Here is an 18,168-nt window from a genome sequence, read left to right on the forward strand (position 1 = left end):
GTTCGGGGGAATGGAGAAATTACCCTGAACTCTCACATCATTTTACCCTCCTTGGCAGACGAAAAAATGTAAGAGTGGGTGGTTAATTTGTCTTTTACCCCCTCACTTTTACACCATTTTACCCCCGTTGGCAGCCTAATGCAGCCCAAAACGACTTAAGAGTTTTCAGCTGCATTTTCCTAACTAATCCACTCATTGCAGCCCCACTCTTACATCATTTTGTGCGGAACAATTCGACCAATCCGAGCTGACAATCCGGGTCGAGGTTTCGCGGTGAATTTTTGTGGGAAACGCGGTGAAATGCGGTGAAACGTATTTCATACATCTACTTGCAACAGTTCTTGCAACAATTCGGCGTTTCGTGCAACAATTCACCGCATTCATCGCATTTCTTACTAAAATTCACCCAAAAACCTCCACCCGGGAATATCTCAAAACTCAACGTTTGGGAGATCACATTTTTTGTCTCAGGAGATCTTTTTGAAAAAAAGTACTTTTCCAAGTCTCCGCCCACTCACTACGCCCCGTCTAGTAAATTCTTTTTACTTGACAGAAGGTTCCAACCAATAACAGTAGCATCTGATTCGAACAATTATTCGACATTCCCACAAACAATAAAGATTAATTTTTTTCGATTTTCACCCAAAGTTTTTAAATTTGTCGAACTTTTGCTAATTAAAAACTCTAAAGCAAGGATGAAAACATTTGCGAAGCGATTTACAGAAACTAAAAGCAACTTTACGTTGGGAGAAACATTTCAGCCGTTTTACCACTTTAATAATTTTCTGCCAAACCTGAAAACTAATCTTCAATCCTTTCAAATTTCTGATTATTAATTTGCTCTAGCTTTTTCTAAGGAGAATTAACAAATAGTATTTCTATAAAGAAAAAAAATTTCAGATATAACAATTAGAAGCAACCAAAAGAACGCCAGAAGAGAAAAGTTGCTACTTTGCTTTATTATAGCTTGGAAATCATCAAATTTCATTTCTCAGTGAGCAATTGGATCACAGTTTTAGGACCTTTGAAGCTTGATAAGTGTTCATTTTTTGACAATTTTTTTAAAATTGTTAACCAAATTAGCAAATGCGGGATGTTTAACAGTGATGTTATAAGATTAGTAGTCTCAAAATATAGTTTCCAGTGCTTCTTAGGGGGTAACTTTTGGAAATGTGTTGGTCCAGACATGTTCTTATTTTCTACTGCATATCTCCCAATCATGCTCCCTGCAAGTGATGGTTTCAAACAAACATCAAGAAATTTAGAAGTTTACTTAAAGTTTCAATGAACGAAAGAAGAACTTACCTGACGAACTTTATCAAAAAGTAATTACCACAAAACTAAACTCCAATTCAGTCTTGGCGCCATCATTATCTTATTAACGTATCAATTATATGTCAGAAGTCATTTCTCCCACCAACAGAAGCCCGATTCTAACATCCACTGACCTCCAACTAACGAACTCGATTGTTTCTAGGCTATACATGATTCTCATGAAAGGTTGATGACAATAGAAAATCACCTCCGGGATTCGAAACTAAAATCTATTCAACTGTCAATCAAGCAAAATATTTTAAGCTAATCTGAACTTGTTCGGTATATTTCTGCGCATAGATAACTACTTTATATACGAGCTAATTTTTGTAAATTTTCAGTTCAAATTCTAACTTAAGGTTCAACTTTTTGAATTCTTTTGACACGTGTTATCGACCACGACAATGGTGTCCAGACCAACTACAGACAGACAAACATTGTATCTACAGAATGTAAAATCAGCTAATGCGTGGATTTTGTCTTTTGTGGCAAAATGTCGAGCAGAGAAGAAATAGGATAAAATCAACACAACTGGCACTATACAGGAACTACAGGTGACCAATCTCTTTCTTAAAATGTGCGGTCAAAAGAAATTATTAAACCTAGGAGCCTGATTGGTCCTAGGAATATGATAGACACTCCGCATAAAGACATTAGATTGGCGATTAGAATTATATTTCTCCGAAAGAGAGAGTAGTAACGGCAGAAAGGTCTAAGTTTCTATCCGCAATACAAGATGTAGGGGAGTCAAACTACGATTTCCTGGCACGTCTTAGAGAGGAAGCACGCTAGTGTGACTTTAAAAAACTCAAAACAGCCACCAACCCCGAGTAGGAGTTGGTAAAAGTAAACGTTTTCTCAGGTTTTGGGGACCATGAAGCAAAACTTATACTACTACGAAGTATTAAAGCAAAACCAGCAATGTCGGTTATTGAAAAGACCGAGAGCTTACAGTTCAGAAGTAAAGCTATGGCTTTTGCAAGTCCTTCATCAGTTAATAAGCCTTTTAATGTGAAAGAAGAAGTTGGGATTAACTTCAAAGAGACCAATTGAAAAAATTACGTCTAATAAATGCAACAAAATGTGCACTAGGCGTGGAGTTAAGCCACATTCTAGTAGACCCTGTCCAGTGCGAAATAAAAAATGCAACACTTGTGAAAAGGTGGGACACTCCTCAAAAATGTGTAGAAGCAAACCCCAAAAAATTCAGTTATGTAAAATAAAAAGAATAACTTTTGCAAAAGCAAACATTTCTTCAGAGCAAGCATCTCCAGCATCGGAGATGGGAATGTGTTATACTAGAAAAGAAATCTTAAGCATGTCTATGACATGGGAATTTATGACATTAAGTAAATGCAAAGTAAAAAAGCAAGTAGACACAGGTGCAGATAGCAGAGTGATGTCATCAAAAAAATGGACTAAGCTTGGTAAACCTCAGTTGGATGGTAAGATAAGACATCTAGAAGTTTATGATGGTCATCAATTAACGCTACTTGTATCACTTACTTGTGATGTTGAGTGCAACGGAAGCAGGCACACACAAAATCAACTGGCAGTTGTGCAGACTGATAAGGAGTTTGGACTACTTGGTAGAGACCTTCTACCCAAGCACGGTGTGGACAACCTCAAAACCAAACACCTAGTTGCTATTAAGGTTTAAAAAGGTCATGTGAAGCTGATACCAGGATCACAGCCAATGTTCTGCAAAGCCAGAAGAATACCTATACCTCTTCAAGACGAGGTCACAGAGAAGCTGGAACAGATGGTCAGACAGGGCATCTTTGAACCAGTACGGACAAGAGGAGTCACTAATGCATCTACAGTGGTGTGGCAGAGAAAGAAGAAAGGAGAACTGCAATTTTGTGTGGACTTAAAAGTGCTTATCAATGGCAATGTCATGGATGAGGAGTTCCCAAGACCAGACATGGAATCGATTTTCCACTACCTACATGGGGCCTCATTATTTGGCAAAATTGACTTCTCAGATGCCTACTATCAAATAGAACGTTGACGATGAGGCAAAATAAATATGCACAATCAACACATCTCAGGGGTTGTTCAAGATGTGCCAACTACCTAAGGGATTGAAAAACTCTTCTTTAACCTACCAGATTTGCATCGAATCAACAATCACAAGAACCAAAGGTGCTGTGATCTTTCGAGACGATGCATTGGTCTATGGAACTACCAAGGAGAAGTTCGACATGAGAATGATTGCAGTCAAGAGTCCACTACGTGAGAAAATTTTTTACTATTTATGGGAAAAAATCTAATTCAAATCCAATTGATAGCGTTAGTTTTTTTAGGATACTCCATTTCATAGGAGGGAATTGCACCAGATTCCAAACATGATGAAAAAAAAATGCAAAAGCACCAACTAACATCAAACATCTCGAATCGTTTGTTGGGCTAGCAATTTTTTACAGAAGAAGGATTCCTGATTTCGGAACAAAATTTCTACCCTTAAATAACATAAGAAATAGCGATTTCTCATGGGAAAAATGCACACAAAAAGCCTTGGAAAACACAAAAAAAATATGTGCTAACCCACTAGTACAGCAAAATAGTTTACAAAAAGAAGCAACAGTTACTACTGACGCCTCTGAAAAGGCCATTGGCGGGGTTCTTTCGCAAGAAAGACATACAGTTATATATGAATCGAGAAAAGTGACTCCAGTGGAGCAACACTACTCAAACATAGAGCGGGAAACAATTGAGTTTGTGGTCTCAAGATTGACGCAATTCCGTCTTGGAAGACGATTTACTCTACAGACAGACCACAAACCACTCAAATATTTCTTTGCACCAGACGAGGAGATGCCGAAGACAGCATCAGCTAGAATCACACGATAGCCAATAGCTCTAATGGGCTTCGACTATGAGTTGAAGTACACACCAGGAGAGCAGATACCCCATGCAGATGTTTAGAGCAGAATGGTTTTTGACGAACAAGAATCCGACAACGATCGAGTTTGCTTCACAATCTATAACATTTGCTTCGATCATTGTAATTTGGTGACCAAAACAGAAACCAAAACTGAAGTTAGAACAAACAGACTCTTTCAGGACATAATGAAGCAAATCAAAATTGGCAATTCGAAACAATGTTCAGAAGACTGACTATACACAATGTTATCATCTTCAGAGGTGTTGTTCCTTTCATTCCATCCAAACTACGACACTTGGTTTTGGCAAAAGCACATCAAACACAGCCTGAGAAGAATGCAACTGAACCATCCGTCAGGATGATAGTATGTTGGCGTGGCATCATCCAAGCTGTTCAACATTTTGTTAGTAAAAAAAGAATTGTCAAATGAACAGGCCTAGCCCGGGGAAAAACAGTCGTTACGTCACCAGAAGCCGACGTTTTGGAACGATTCCACATGGACTGGGGTTATGTTAAAGACCAAGGCATTATCTTAGTAATTGTTGACGCGGGTTCTGGCTGAATAGAAGCTTTCCCCGCAGAAAATAGAACATCAGAAACAATGAAAGTGTATCTTAGTTAACTCTTTGCAAGATTTGGAAAACCAAAAACTTTAGTATTTGATAATGGTCCTGAATTTGTGAATCTCTGTGAATTAAAAAAATGGAATCACCCTTTTAACATCCAAGAGCAAATGGACTAACTGAAAGAGCCGTTCAGTGAAGCGGGGGCTTCAAGCGCGGTGTCCCTATCTGAATGTGTCATTTGGAGCATTCCTGCAAAGGGTGATAATGATGAATCGCAAAACTTCACAGACGAGGGCAAAACTTCAGCTGAACTTCTATTGGGACGCAGAGTTTATCAGCAATAGCAGATTTCGACTAGTGTGAACCCAGTTTATTCAAGGTCAATGAAAAGACGAAGACAGTTCCTGCTACCTTCATCATCAGGGAGGGCTTGAACACATCTTTCATAAAGCCCGAAAACTCAACATGGGCTATTCTAGTGAGCGACAATTAAGTTGCGAGACTAAACGAGGACAACGTGAAAACTGAACCACCAGTGGAGGACACCACATCTCATCAAAGCCACAACTTCAAAACACAAATGTGGGACTTTCACATCAAGATGAAGCTTCTGCAGCCACATCAACTGCAGAGCTCGAACAACCCAAAACATCAGAGCCTTCACGAATATCAACAAGAAACAGAAAACAACCCGACAGTTTCGGAGAACCTATACCCACAAACTTGCTAAAAAAGAGGGAGGATGTGATGGTTTTAAACACACATCAAGAAATTTAGAAGTTGTATTTAAGTTTCAAATAACCAAAGAAGAATTTACCTGACGAACTTTGTCAATAAGTAATGGCCACAAAAATAAACTCAATTCTAATTCAACCTTGGCGCTATCATTATCTTTTTGACCTATCAATCATATGTCAGAAGTAATTTCTCCCACCAACAGATACCCGATTCTAACATCCACCGACCTCCAACTAATGAACTCGGTTGTATCTAGGCCAAAAAAGATTCTCACGAAATGTTGATGGGATCTATTCTATTTCGCCCCCCCCAGTGTTTTTTATGAACCCAGTAACAAATTATAGGTTGTTATATAGCACGTTACTATGTAAGAAAATAGCACGTTTGCCTTGGGGTCATAAAAAATTTATGCTCACTAAACTGGGGGGGGGGCAAAACAGAATAGATCCTGTTGATGAAAGTAGAAAATCACCTCCTGCGTTTGGAACTAAAATCTGTTCATATGTCGGATCTATTCTGTTTCGGCCCCCCAGTGTTTTTTACGGGTCTTTCCCATTCTAGCCCCCCCCCCAGCTTAGTGGTCAGATAACTTATAGCCCCCCAATTATGGTAATTATACCATAATGGGGGTAAAATTTCATGGGGGGCTATAAGGGGAAAGACCCTTTTTTATGACCCCCAATTACAAATTTTATGTTGTTATATAGCACTTTAATATGTAAGAAATTAGCACGTGTGCGTGGGGGTCATAAGAAATTAATGCTAACTAAGCTGGGGGGATACAGAATTGATCCCATCTGTCAATCAAGTAAAATATTCTTAGCTATATTTTTACATAGATTACTACTAAAAATACGAGCTAATTTTTTTTATATTTTCAGTTCCATTTTTAAAATTTCAATTTATTGAATTCTTGGATTTTTTTCCCTTTGTGCCCCCAGATTATTATTTTTTGTGCCGAGGCGCATATTATTTTCATCCCCCAGACGCGCGTGCAATATTTTTACAATAATTTACTATGTAATGGCACGTGCTCTGTAACTGGGGGGGGGGCATATCGTACTGGGGGGGGGGGGGGGAGGGGACAAACGGAAAAGATCCGAATTCTGGGTCTTTCCCATTATAGCCCCCCCATGAAAATATAGCCCCCCCATTATGGTATATTTACCATGATTGGGGGGCTATAGGTTATCTGACCACTAAGCTGGGGGGGGGGCTATAATGGGAAAGACCCCGAGTTCTTTTCACCTGTGTTATCGACCACGACACTGCATGACTCCGAGCGAATGATACTGAAGCCAGTTATTCCCCTGCTCTATCATTATTATTCAGGCATGACGCTCAACTTAAACCCAATTATTCGATTTCGGCATTAAAGTTAATGCGTTTAATGAATTCATTTCCAAAAAATCACCCTTTATAAAACTAAATGAAGATTGTAATTTTCTGACAAAATTTTCCACAAAAATACGAGTCTCTGAAAGAGCGAATCTGTATAACCAAAAAATCTCCCCACCCAAAAAAGGGTGGCAATGATGAGAATATGGGTAATCGGGGGGAATTCACCACACCCAAAATTTATACCTAAAACGATGCAAGAGTGTGGGGTAAGCGGATTAATGAGGGTGATGAGGGGGGCATTTTCATGAGATTACGTCCCCTTAAGTGTCACCCACAAACGATGCAAGAGTGATGGTCATGGGGTGGTCCTGATGTGCTTTCCTTAAATTGACTGGTAAAAAACAAGCACCTGGAACTCGAAGCGAAATAGCAAGACTGATGTTATATTCACTCAGGCGTTTTTTATGGATGCTTGTTATTTACCCCCCCCCCCCCTCACCCATGGGTTAACTCCTTTGCCCATTACCCCTGTCTTCCTTCGCGTTCACCCTATTACTCAACCCTGCCACCCTGTCCTAAGTATACCGAATTTGCCACAAATACACCCGCTGCACCTCATTGCATGGTTTTCACACCATTAACCCAAAAATTATAAAAATTTTGCTGAAACTTATCTATAAATTTTCCCCGATTTCCCTCATATTCTTTCGTTCTGTGTAGAAATTTAACACGGGAAAAACTACTAGTCTTGCCATCACTAGATGAGAAAAATGGGTTCACAAACTATTATGAACGGTTGCGTTTTTCTAGATAGGAAGTTTAAATTTTAACGGTTTTAATAGTCTTAAATTTTAATTGGTAAGAAGGCAAAAAAAACGAGGGGGTTAGATCTAAGAACAGACACGCTGATCAGTTAGTGGGTTTCCTCAATTATAACTGATATTTCAGTCCCTACAGAAATACGCTGAAAATAAATTTTCCACGAGGTTTTTGAGATTTTGGTTTGTGCCAGACATGACACTTTGTCAATTATGTTCATTTTGTCACTCATATCCACAGAGAAAATATCCCAGACTGGATCTTTTCCGTTTGTGCCCTCCCCCCCCCCCCCCCGCTTAGTGAGAGCATATTATTTACACCCCCCAGACGCACGTGCCATATTTTAGTATCATGATTTACTATGCAATGGCACGTGCTCTGTAACTGCGGGGGGAGCATAGCGTACTCAGGGGGGGGGGGACAAACGGAAAAGAACCCCCAGAATTTTTAGGAAAATAAGGGATCTTTTCCGTTTGTGCCCCCTCAGTACGTTATGCGCCCCCCAGTTACAGAGCACATGTCATTACACAGTAAATCATTTTGTAAGAATATGGCACGTGCGTCTGGGGGCGCAAATAATATGCACCCACTAAGCTGGGGTGGCACAAACGGAAAAGATTCGATTTGATTTTTAGAGATATTTTTATGTTAATAGTATAGTTAACCATAGAATTTAATTAATGACATGCTCATAAAACACATATTGAACGCACAATTCGAAGTTTTCACAATAAATAGGAGAAAAAAAAGACATGGTTACTAAGAGTAAACCGAATTTTAACAATATAAAGAATGCATCATAAATAATGATGGGAATCATCGCGGAATTTCATCTGGAAGGAAGACGTCAAGGAATGTTTGTTCTTGACGGGATTCGTCAGGCAGATAAACCTGTTATCTGTTATTTTAACTAACAAAGACCCTTGCTGTAGAAAATAACTATGAGAAAGTCCCAAAGAGATTGAAGAAAATGGGTAAAAATAAACTAAGATTAATCAACCATTGATCGGACCGAAACCAAGACCATATTCGAAACTAAACCTCATATAATTGAGCTGCATTTCTCTAAATAGCTTTTTATCTTCTCATCTTTTGAAACTTCTTGTATTTCCAGTCAATAATTCTAACTCTGTATTGAACTTCTTTAATATTTACATATTCATAATTAAACTAAAGTTTTAGACTTAGAGGATTTTCATCAGTAACTCCGAGGTTTAAAGTGCCTAAGAAAAACCCCCAACCCAAACCGTAACCGTACACAGTGCGCGGATATTACAATGGAGATTGCTTATCTATTCTTCCCTTCCCCGAAGTAGGTCCGTGATCTCATTTGATGTTCAAACGCAAATTGTTTTTCTGTTTTCTAAGTCTGTGAAATGTAACTTCAAATTTAGTATCCATTGAAAAAATTTAAGTTGGCTTCAACATTTACGTTTGAGAATTACTTTACTAACAACTGAATTGTTTGTACTTATACCCTTAGTAGTAGTAAAAGACTTGAAATACTTTTAACAAGATGTATCTCCGATAGCTTGATTCTGTTACCAAAAGTGAAAATACAGAGTCTGTCGTTTTAGCCTGAAAAACAGAATTAAAGAACTGATTGAAAAAGTTGGCCTTTTTCGAAACCAATGGACGCCACACTTCATTTATAAAATCTTTGCTGGGAAAGTGTTTCTAACGTTCAATATTTCAGCAGAGAAAAGGCTTCGTTTGCCGTGAATGTTTTTGTTCAGAAAGTCTTGCTTTTCCACTTTAATAAAAAATTTCTAACTCTTCTACAAAGTTTGCAACGTTCTGCTAACGGCCCCGCTTGGCAGTATTTGATTTATTCAAGCAATACCGAGGAACACATGCCGAGCTACTTAATCAGTTTATCACAAATATTCAAAAATAGTTTTGATAAAGTTATTACATCTACATTTAGTAAACTTGTGCTTGCGCCACTTACCTTATATAATAAGTAAATAGTAAATTATAATGTATAAATCAAATATCATAGTGAATCATTATGTAAAAATATTGCACGTACGTCTGGAGGTTGCAAATAATATGCGCCCACTAAGCTAGGGGGCACAAAGGGAAAAGATCCAAGAGTTCACTAAGTTGAATTTTAATTTAAAAATGGAACTGAAAATATACAAAAATTAGCTCGTATTTTTGGTAGTTATCTATGCAAAATTATGCAGAAAATTTAAGATTAGCTTAAAATATTTAACTTGATTGACATTTGAATAGATTTTAGTTCCGAATGCAGGAGGTGCTTGCAGGAGGGGGGGGGGCACAAACGAAAAAAATCCGAAATAAGTTTTAATGGAGCCTGTCCGATAGAGTTGGAATAATCAACCGTTTCAAAAACACTGTCTACATTGCTCATTTGCATGCTCAATTGCATTTTTTGGCGTTTTCGGTGATTTCATCTTAATGGGACAGACTCTATGAAATACGTTATAGTGAGTTTCACAAAACTGAAACAAAAGCGTACGATCAAAAAACTGTGCATAGGAGCAGCAATATGCAAATGTTTGTTTTTAAACTTGAACTTTGACCTCTCAAACGTTTGACAACGATTCATTTTTATACCCACTTTACTTTGCAAAAGGCAGACAAAAGTTATACAGTGTAAAATTTCGGTGCTTTAGCCCCCCCCCCCCCCATTTACCGTAAGTGTACTATAAATGGGGGGGATCGTTAGGGGTTTGTAATGGATAAAGCTCAAATTTAATGAGCCGTCGTAGGCCTCGGTACGTTATGCACAGCCAACCCCCCTCCCCCCCCCCCCCCCGGTCTCGGTTTTACTATGTGAGAAAGGTTCTTTCCCATTATGGTAACTATCATGACAATGGGGGGGGGGGGGGGGGGGTCTATAGGTTCTATGACCACCAAGTTGGGGGGCTATAACGGGGAAGTCTAAAATAGCATGTGCGCTTGGGGTTGCAAAAGTTATGTGCCCAAAAAACAGGGTGTGGGGCACAAATGAAAAATATCCAAAATGTTCAATTTTGTCTACTCTTTCGCCAAAAATCACAAAAACAACAGAATTGACTTTTCAATGTTGAGAGTCACGGGGTCCCGAGTCAAAGAGCAGGTGGAGGGAAGCTTCTTAATTGAGTAAATGAGATTTCACGTGACGATTAGTGTTCGGCGGGTAACTTAGGCTATAAAGCAAAGTAAATAAATCAACAAAAACGAAGGTGTTAAGATTATTATTTGTAACAAGTGATAAACAAGAGATTTCTTAACAGCTTCAACTAAGCTAAAGAAAATTGTCGAAATGACTTTCGAAACAATGACAATTATAGGAATATTAATAATGATTTTCTGCTGTCAATTGACAGTATCAAAACCCGCAATTAGTAGCATATTTAACAGTTCTATAACAATGTTGGTGGATAGACATAAGGATTTCGAGTACCTGTGTAGAGGGGAGAGGATATTAGGCAACATCCATTTAACGGCATTTGAGTCCAGAGGAGGCAGCCACAAGGTCACACTGTACGCATGTGAGAGACCAGCAGTGACGAGAGAGTATTTAGGAAAGCACGATTCAAATTCAATTTCATGATGCAAGATTTCTGCCCCCCCCCCCCCCACACAAGTTTTTTATTACCCCCAGTTACAAGCTGGGGGAGGGGGCGAAACGCAATTGATCCTCTAAAACGACGCATCTAGAACAAATGAGCTTAGTAATAGCATTATCCATCCGGTCATATCACTTCAAAAATGTTTCCATATTCAAAATAGCTTCCGAACAAAAAAATTGAATCGTTGTTAATGAAGTCTGGGAATGTGGACAAATGACGTCAAAAGACCAAAAACCCGTGTGTGAACCGTCATCGGACCAACTGCTCCTTTACACGGCGGGAGGCGTGCGTTCCCCATTCCACCTCCCCCCAGATGTAGCTTTTGATGTGGGTGACGGCACCAAATACCAGTACTTGGTACTGCAGGTGCACATCCAAGACGACGACTCGGCGACAGTCTCGACTGACGAGCCTGGAGTAACGTATCAGTAAGTATCAAATGCTTAATCAGCAACACAAGCATTGGAAGCTTTGAAGCTGGAAGCTGCCTTGATCGCAGTGATCGAAGGCTGTTGCCAAATGGAAATGGAACATGGTTTGTTTTAGATACCAGTTGTCGCCACCAAAGTACCAAGCTGGCTTGATGGTGTTGATGTCTGCGGGTGAGGTCCCCCCGAATGCCAAGGTACCAGTAGATGAGAATGTGCTGGACATAGTGTGTGACCCTGTCTCTATGCCAAGGAACAAGACAGTCTATGCCTTCGCTTATGGGTAAGATTGTGATCATAATCCGATTATCCCCCAGACCCATTTTGGTTTGATCTTGCTATTTTTGTGCTTCGTCGGATTAACAAAGCATCGAGTGTGATTCCCAAAAAATTATGGGAAGTAACACAAGGAACACTAATCCTACATAAATAATCCTACATAAATCCTACGCTGCTTTAGCGTCCATTCACATTCGAGAGGGATCTGGATAAGTGGATTTCGGATGCGTGGATTGGTAAACGAAGAGTGGACTCTCATTGGTTCTAGAAACCCTCAAGAGGAAGAGGAGGGGAGATTCCGTCACATCCCCACACTAGCAATTCATCCTCAAGATTTCTTAATTTCCAGGTAGGAGGATAAAACGAACCGTAATTAACATTGATTTTTTTACCTGACTGTTAGCTGACAACGATTGGTTTCAGTATATTCAGTTTTTAGTAATATACTGAACCACTAATACTAAACCTAAACCAAACACATCGGTAACGTGACTAAGGCTGTTGAACGAGGCTTGTTACCTGACAACAGATTGTTTTTCAGGTGTCAATACGACAACCCTACCAACGATGTAATTCTTAGTGGAGTTGGTGCAGATCACGAGATGTGTTACTTTTACATCATGCACTATTCTGAGAGGGACGGTCAGACGGCCCCATCATCGGACGAATTCAAGGGCTTTTGCATTGATTTCGAATCTATCAAGATCAACGATTTAACTAGCTTCCTTGGGGAGATTCCGGAATGGGTCCAGAAGCAGTCGTTATTGAGGCCTCACAGTGAGCCCAAATTGATCACGCCCTGATTGGGAAATGTATTTCGCTTATTAAACTATGACGTTCAATTCATTATTTTAGCTTCATTTTTAATTGTAAATTTCAGTTTCTTCAGTCTTCACTAGAAAATGCAAATTTGCATAGATGGAGCTTAGCGATGTTTTCAGCTCATCTGCACGTTTTGCGAGCTTTAAGCATGCATGCGGGATTGCTTCCTTGTCTATTAAAAAATTGCGCCGCTTACAATTTGACAGAAAATTGGCTGTATATAGTACAAAAAAATGGCAGACCGAATTTGATTCTTCGCAAACAATCGTTTTTCTAACGTACTCAAATGCCGAAAGTCTGCAAATACCAGAAGTTGCTACTTACATCATTTTAAAACGGTGCGCGTTTCGTGTTTTTTGACTTGCAAGCAGAAGTCACTTTCAGAATGGATTAAATTTACAAACCGAAATAAAAACTTAAATGAAATTCTAATGAACTAAATATAGCGCCACAGATCGTACTGCATAGCACTATGACATTTCCCCGTCGATAAAATAAACAAAATGTAGTTAAATCAAGTTTTAATGTACCATTTATTCTTGATGTCTGTCTTAATCGGTGGCGACGAATTCTGCCTCTTTTACGGTCTCACTCGTTTCAGGTTCCTCATAATTGGGCAAAACATGATACAGGGTTGGGTAAGGTGGATCCGGGGTAAGGAGATCAGAGGTTGGTTCTTCGGGGTTTTGCGCAGCTGTATTTCGGATTGAAATGATTCTCAAAATTTGTTTTTTCGTTTAGGTCGTTGCGGTGGTATTCGCGGCGCGGGTACACAGTTTCACATGTTAATCACAAAGAAACATTCAAAGCTTTCAATTGCCGTGCATAGCATAGCCACTCCTCAAAATGGCGCCGCAAAATTTATCAAAAGTCTCATCAACAAAAATCAAGAGGATTGGGAAAAAACGATTAAGTTGAAGTAGAATCCGTAAACATGACTGCTCAAAAAATGATATTTACCATTAAGATTACAAATCCTCCTATTGCATTTGGGTAAAGATGATAGCATCAGCCGGAATCAATAAAACCACCCTCACAAAAAAATCAAACAAATGTCAGAAACACAAGAACAGCAATGCTATTAGGTTTTAAAAGAGGCGCGTTTTCGGTTCTAACAAGAGATTGAGTTTCGACAAATATGAGAAACTGCACGAATCAAAATGGCGGGCAAGAGTTAAAAAACTTGGAAGAATCAAACAAAATTTGCGAATCAAAAGCATTTTCCAACAAACACTTGATGACTCTTGCCAAAATCATGGCACCAATTAGAATAAAAAATTGGTTATCAGAGGATGCTCGTTTTCTGGTAATGGAAAACGGTCTGCAACAAATAATTAGATAAGACTTATTTAAAGCAAATAATAATAGCGTTCGGCAACAACAAACGAAAGTTAAGGCTGTAAAAGGCTGTAAACTGCATCAATTGATCCGAACCTCTAAAGCAAGAGATTGTAAGCAAAATTCAGAAGCTCATCAGATGGATTGATAACTTTAAAAATTGTACGATTGAAACAAAAATTCGCAGCACTTCTACACCAAATCTACACCAAATATCAAGGAAAATAACAATTGGAATCTAAGATAAAGTAAACGTACTAATGAGCGACTATTGAGATCAAACAACAGGTGACAAATATCGAGCGTCTGATTCCCATAATTATGAAGAATTTAGGTCCAAAGGTGACGCAGAGAAGAGGGCACACTTTACAACAATACATTTGCAAAAGTGATACAGCCAGCTAAAGAAACATCCAGATACTTCGCCTTGGTAGTTTCAACAAAGTAAACGCTATTATGACCGGAGCATAACAGTTTAAAACCAAATTTGGGGGACTGAAAGATATTCCAGCCTGTTTTCAGAAGGCAATCAATAGCACTTTAATTTCAGTTAATTTATTCATACTAATTTGCCAACAATGCGTTGATTATAAACAAATGATTCTCAGATCAACCTTCCTTTATCGCTAAGAATCTATGGAAAAAATTGCGGAAGAAATGTGAAACGCTAAATCCTCCAAATGACATTTTGCCAAAGAAAAATAAAATTCCGGGGTTAATTTTGACACAAAGTGTCTTCAAATCGTTAGAAACAAAAACAAGTGCAATCGTTAATCTACAATCCCAGACTCATTGAATAAATTCCTATCTCTTTTCTTGTTCTCCCTACCACCTGAGTGAAATCAATATAAATCTTGCATATGAACAGCCGGATTACAAAAAATGGTTGCTAGAGTCAATAGAAAGCTGATACAGTATAAACGAAACGAGTGCCAATGAGAATAACGTTTTTAATTTACTATCTTTACAATAAAAAATCTGCAGTAAAAACATACCATTGGGCGTTCTAACAACAGGAGTCTTGATTTTGTAGAAAGCATATATAACGTAAACATATTATTACTACTGGAAGTGATATTTTGAATTGAGTATTTTAAATGTTACATTTGCCCAAAAAAACTGCAGTATTAACAGACCACAGGGCGCCTTAAAAGCTTTGAATGAACACAGAATGAACAAACCTTAAAACAGCAAGCCAAACCGCTTGATTGATCGTTTTTTACTATTCTATTTTGGAAAAAGCACTAACAGGGCTAACGTGTGGCATTAGTCAACTACTTTTCTTGCGAATCCTAACAAATAGCAATGAAAAGTTGGATAAAAAATTTTTAAAAGGTTTCGCAGAGCTGAGTTTTGAATAAGTGTCGTAGCAGAAGTAGAACTGATAAAAATCTACGCAAAAAAGTCCGCCTTAACCAAAATAATTACACTCAAATTGCATTGCGAATTGAATCAAAATGTACAAAAAGAAATTGAAATTTTAAAAATCCATCAATGCGAAATCCTTTCGCGCCAGAAATGATGAGTGAATATCTTCACACTATAATTTTTTTTTTAAAAAAATCACGAAACTCACTTCCAATGTAGTGGATTCAGTGATGAAAGGCAAAACAACAAAATAACCCGGACTGCAGAGTTCCTAACCACTCACGCAACAAATACACCATAGTCAACTCGCAGCGCAAAGAGTGATCTATGTGCAAATGCATTCAGTTTTGCTTCATTAAAAATTTTTGCCAAATGATTATTAGCCAGCATAATGTCAAAAGATGCTGTTCTAAGAAACATATGGTACTGTTCTTCATAGCCGTTGGCATAACCTGCACGTCAAATCTGGTTTCGTATTTGTTGATGGCAGAGCTGCACTACCAACCTCTAACAAAGAAGCTTATGTTCAGGCGATTCATTGTACTCAGCAAGGAGGTTGGGGTAAGACCGATGAGCCAGTTTATGCATGGCAGCCATATAAGAATTTTGAAACTTGCTTATACAAAAATAGGTAAAACCTAAAATCACAATACCATGCACTACATGTAATCAGATACAAGTGCAATGAACCAAGCTAAGAGATCCCAATTGAATTCGTTGCCCTAATATACAACACACCTGGTCAGGAGGTACATTCTGTCGTTGGAATTATTTAAACACGCAAAGGGAAATACCATACAAAAGTTTCTTTTACAAAACTACCTGCTAATGCGCGGCTCAGCATTCACACAATTAGATTTCATCGAGCAAGAAATCTTTTCGGTAATAAAATTACCTCTCTATGAGAAAAGCATATTGGAGTAATTGAGGTGCTAATCAATGACCATAGGACTACAGGTCTAATTGAATGGCTTATTCGGACAAAGAAATGAAGATTACCTTCCTTAAATGTAGTCACCCGGGCCGAGGTGTTAACGCTAAAAAACGCAGAATTATGTAAGATTGACGTTGAATACGTAGAATTTATGTAAGATCATCGCTTGAGCGCAGATCTTACATAAATTCATCGCATCAACGCCAATCTTACATATTTTACGTTGAATTTAGCGTAGAGCTTACATATTTTGCGTTGAAATTAGCGTAGATCTTACATATTTTGCGTGGAATTTAGCGTATATCTTACATAATTTCAGCGCATTCAACGCCAACCTCACATAGTTTGCGTTGATTTTAGCGTAGATCTTACATATTTTGCGTTGAATTGGGCCTAGATCTGACATATTGCTTTTTGATTTTTTTTTGGGGGGGGACGATATTTTGCGATTTCTCAAAAAAATCAGAAACGGGTTGCGTGAAAAAAAACTGGAAAGAGTTGAAAAGAAAGAAAACTAGAGCAAAACTCAACAAAAATTGAATAAGATCTAAGCTGAATTCAACGCATTATTATTAAGATCTACGCTTAGAAACGCCAAAATTATGTGAAACGTTATATTACGGTCCGATTTGTAAAGAGTGCAGTTCCTAAAAACCTTAAGGGTCTGTGGCAGAGTGGTAGAAGAGGCGACAAGTAAGCAGGAGGTCAGTGGATCGAGTCTCGTACCCAGAGTTTTCCGGGTTGAGTTTTTTTAATATCAAGGATAAATTCAACGCAAAATATATAAGATCAACGCTAAATTCAACGCAAAACATGTAAGATCTACGCTAAATTAAACGCAAAATATGTAAGTTCTACGCTAAATTCAACGCAAAATATGAAAGATCTACGCTAAATTCAACGCAAAATATGTAAGATCTACGCTAAATTCAACGCAAAGTATGTAAGATCTACGCTAAATTCAACGCCTTCAACGCAAAATTATGTAACAAAATTGCCGTGAATTTTCCGACTTGTCAACGCTAGTTACCGCTAATCTTACATAATTTTGGCGAAATTCCTCAGGCCGGGCAAAAATAATTTAACCCTGAATGCTTTATTAGCTTGATGAATAATCAGATTTGAATAAATCGACATGATTGTCTCAACAATGTTTTTTTGAAGTCCTTTTTGGTGAAAAGCAAACAACTCTTGGTAACATTAGTACTGAACCTAATTAAAAATCTTTCATTTATTGCACTCAACACATAATTAAATTGATACAATGTGCTGGAATGATCTGATTGGAGCAGTTCATTGGATTGAATGCAATTTTAGTGACAAGGTCACAACTTCATCGAGCAAACGCTAATTAGAACGCAAACGAAATGCAAAATAAACCATCCGATGTGCAAATCACGTCCTTAATAAAAAAACAGAAGGACTATAAACGCTAATTCCTAGAAGTCAAGCACTATACCCGAGCATAAACGCTTGAAAGAAAGTTTATAGGGCCTAAATGAGGTCTCGGCACCACAATCAATGGTAGCAAAAGAGGACTATTACACTTTTAAAATTAAAGAACCTGGTAAAATAGAAGAGGTGACAATCAAGAAATACGTATGACAAAATTGGACATAGCGACAGACAGATAAAATCCGCATTGTCTGCAGCAACAAAGTGATGGAAGATAATACGGCAAAGCGCCAACTATCTGCAACGGAAATTGGACTGCGACAGGAAAATTGAACAATGCTCATCCATTGATGAC

General features: G+C 38.3%; 2 protein-coding genes across 3 annotated transcripts in view; one reads left to right on the forward strand and one right to left on the reverse strand.

Moving 5' to 3' along the window:
• LOC142342638 (DNA-directed RNA polymerases I, II, and III subunit RPABC3-like) overlaps window positions 1-18,168 on the reverse strand; it is a 569,350-nt gene that overhangs the window by 136,575 nt on the left and 414,607 nt on the right. The gene's annotated exons all lie outside the window — the stretch shown is intronic.
• LOC142342633 (putative peptidylglycine alpha-hydroxylating monooxygenase 1) lies at window positions 10,844-12,844 on the forward strand. Its single transcript, XM_075394058.1, has 5 exons — window positions 10,844-11,199; window positions 11,444-11,677; window positions 11,796-11,960; window positions 12,138-12,305; window positions 12,498-12,844. The coding sequence occupies exons 1-5, from the start codon at window positions 10,940-10,942 to the stop codon at window positions 12,757-12,759; spliced, it is 1,089 nt and encodes a 362-aa protein (XP_075250173.1). The 5' UTR covers window positions 10,844-10,939; the 3' UTR covers window positions 12,760-12,844.

The sequence above is a fragment of the Convolutriloba macropyga genome, chromosome 7 (genome assembly GCF_964194025.1).
Source record: "Convolutriloba macropyga chromosome 7, txConMacr16.3, whole genome shotgun sequence".
In the NCBI taxonomy this organism is placed as follows: Eukaryota; Metazoa; Xenacoelomorpha; order Acoela; family Convolutidae; genus Convolutriloba; species Convolutriloba macropyga.

Excerpts from the sequence above, each read along its gene's own strand:
- LOC142342633 (XM_075394058.1), top strand. The coding sequence starts at position 10,940 with ATGACTTTCGAAACAATGACAATTATAGGAATATTAATAATGATTTTC. Across the intron at positions 11,678-11,795 it reads GAGCCTGGAGTAACGTATCA|ATACCAGTTGTCGCCACCAA; the intron begins GTAAGTATCAAA and ends GGTTTGTTTTAG. Across the intron at positions 12,306-12,497 it reads CAAGATTTCTTAATTTCCAG|GTGTCAATACGACAACCCTA; the intron begins GTAGGAGGATAA and ends ATTGTTTTTCAG.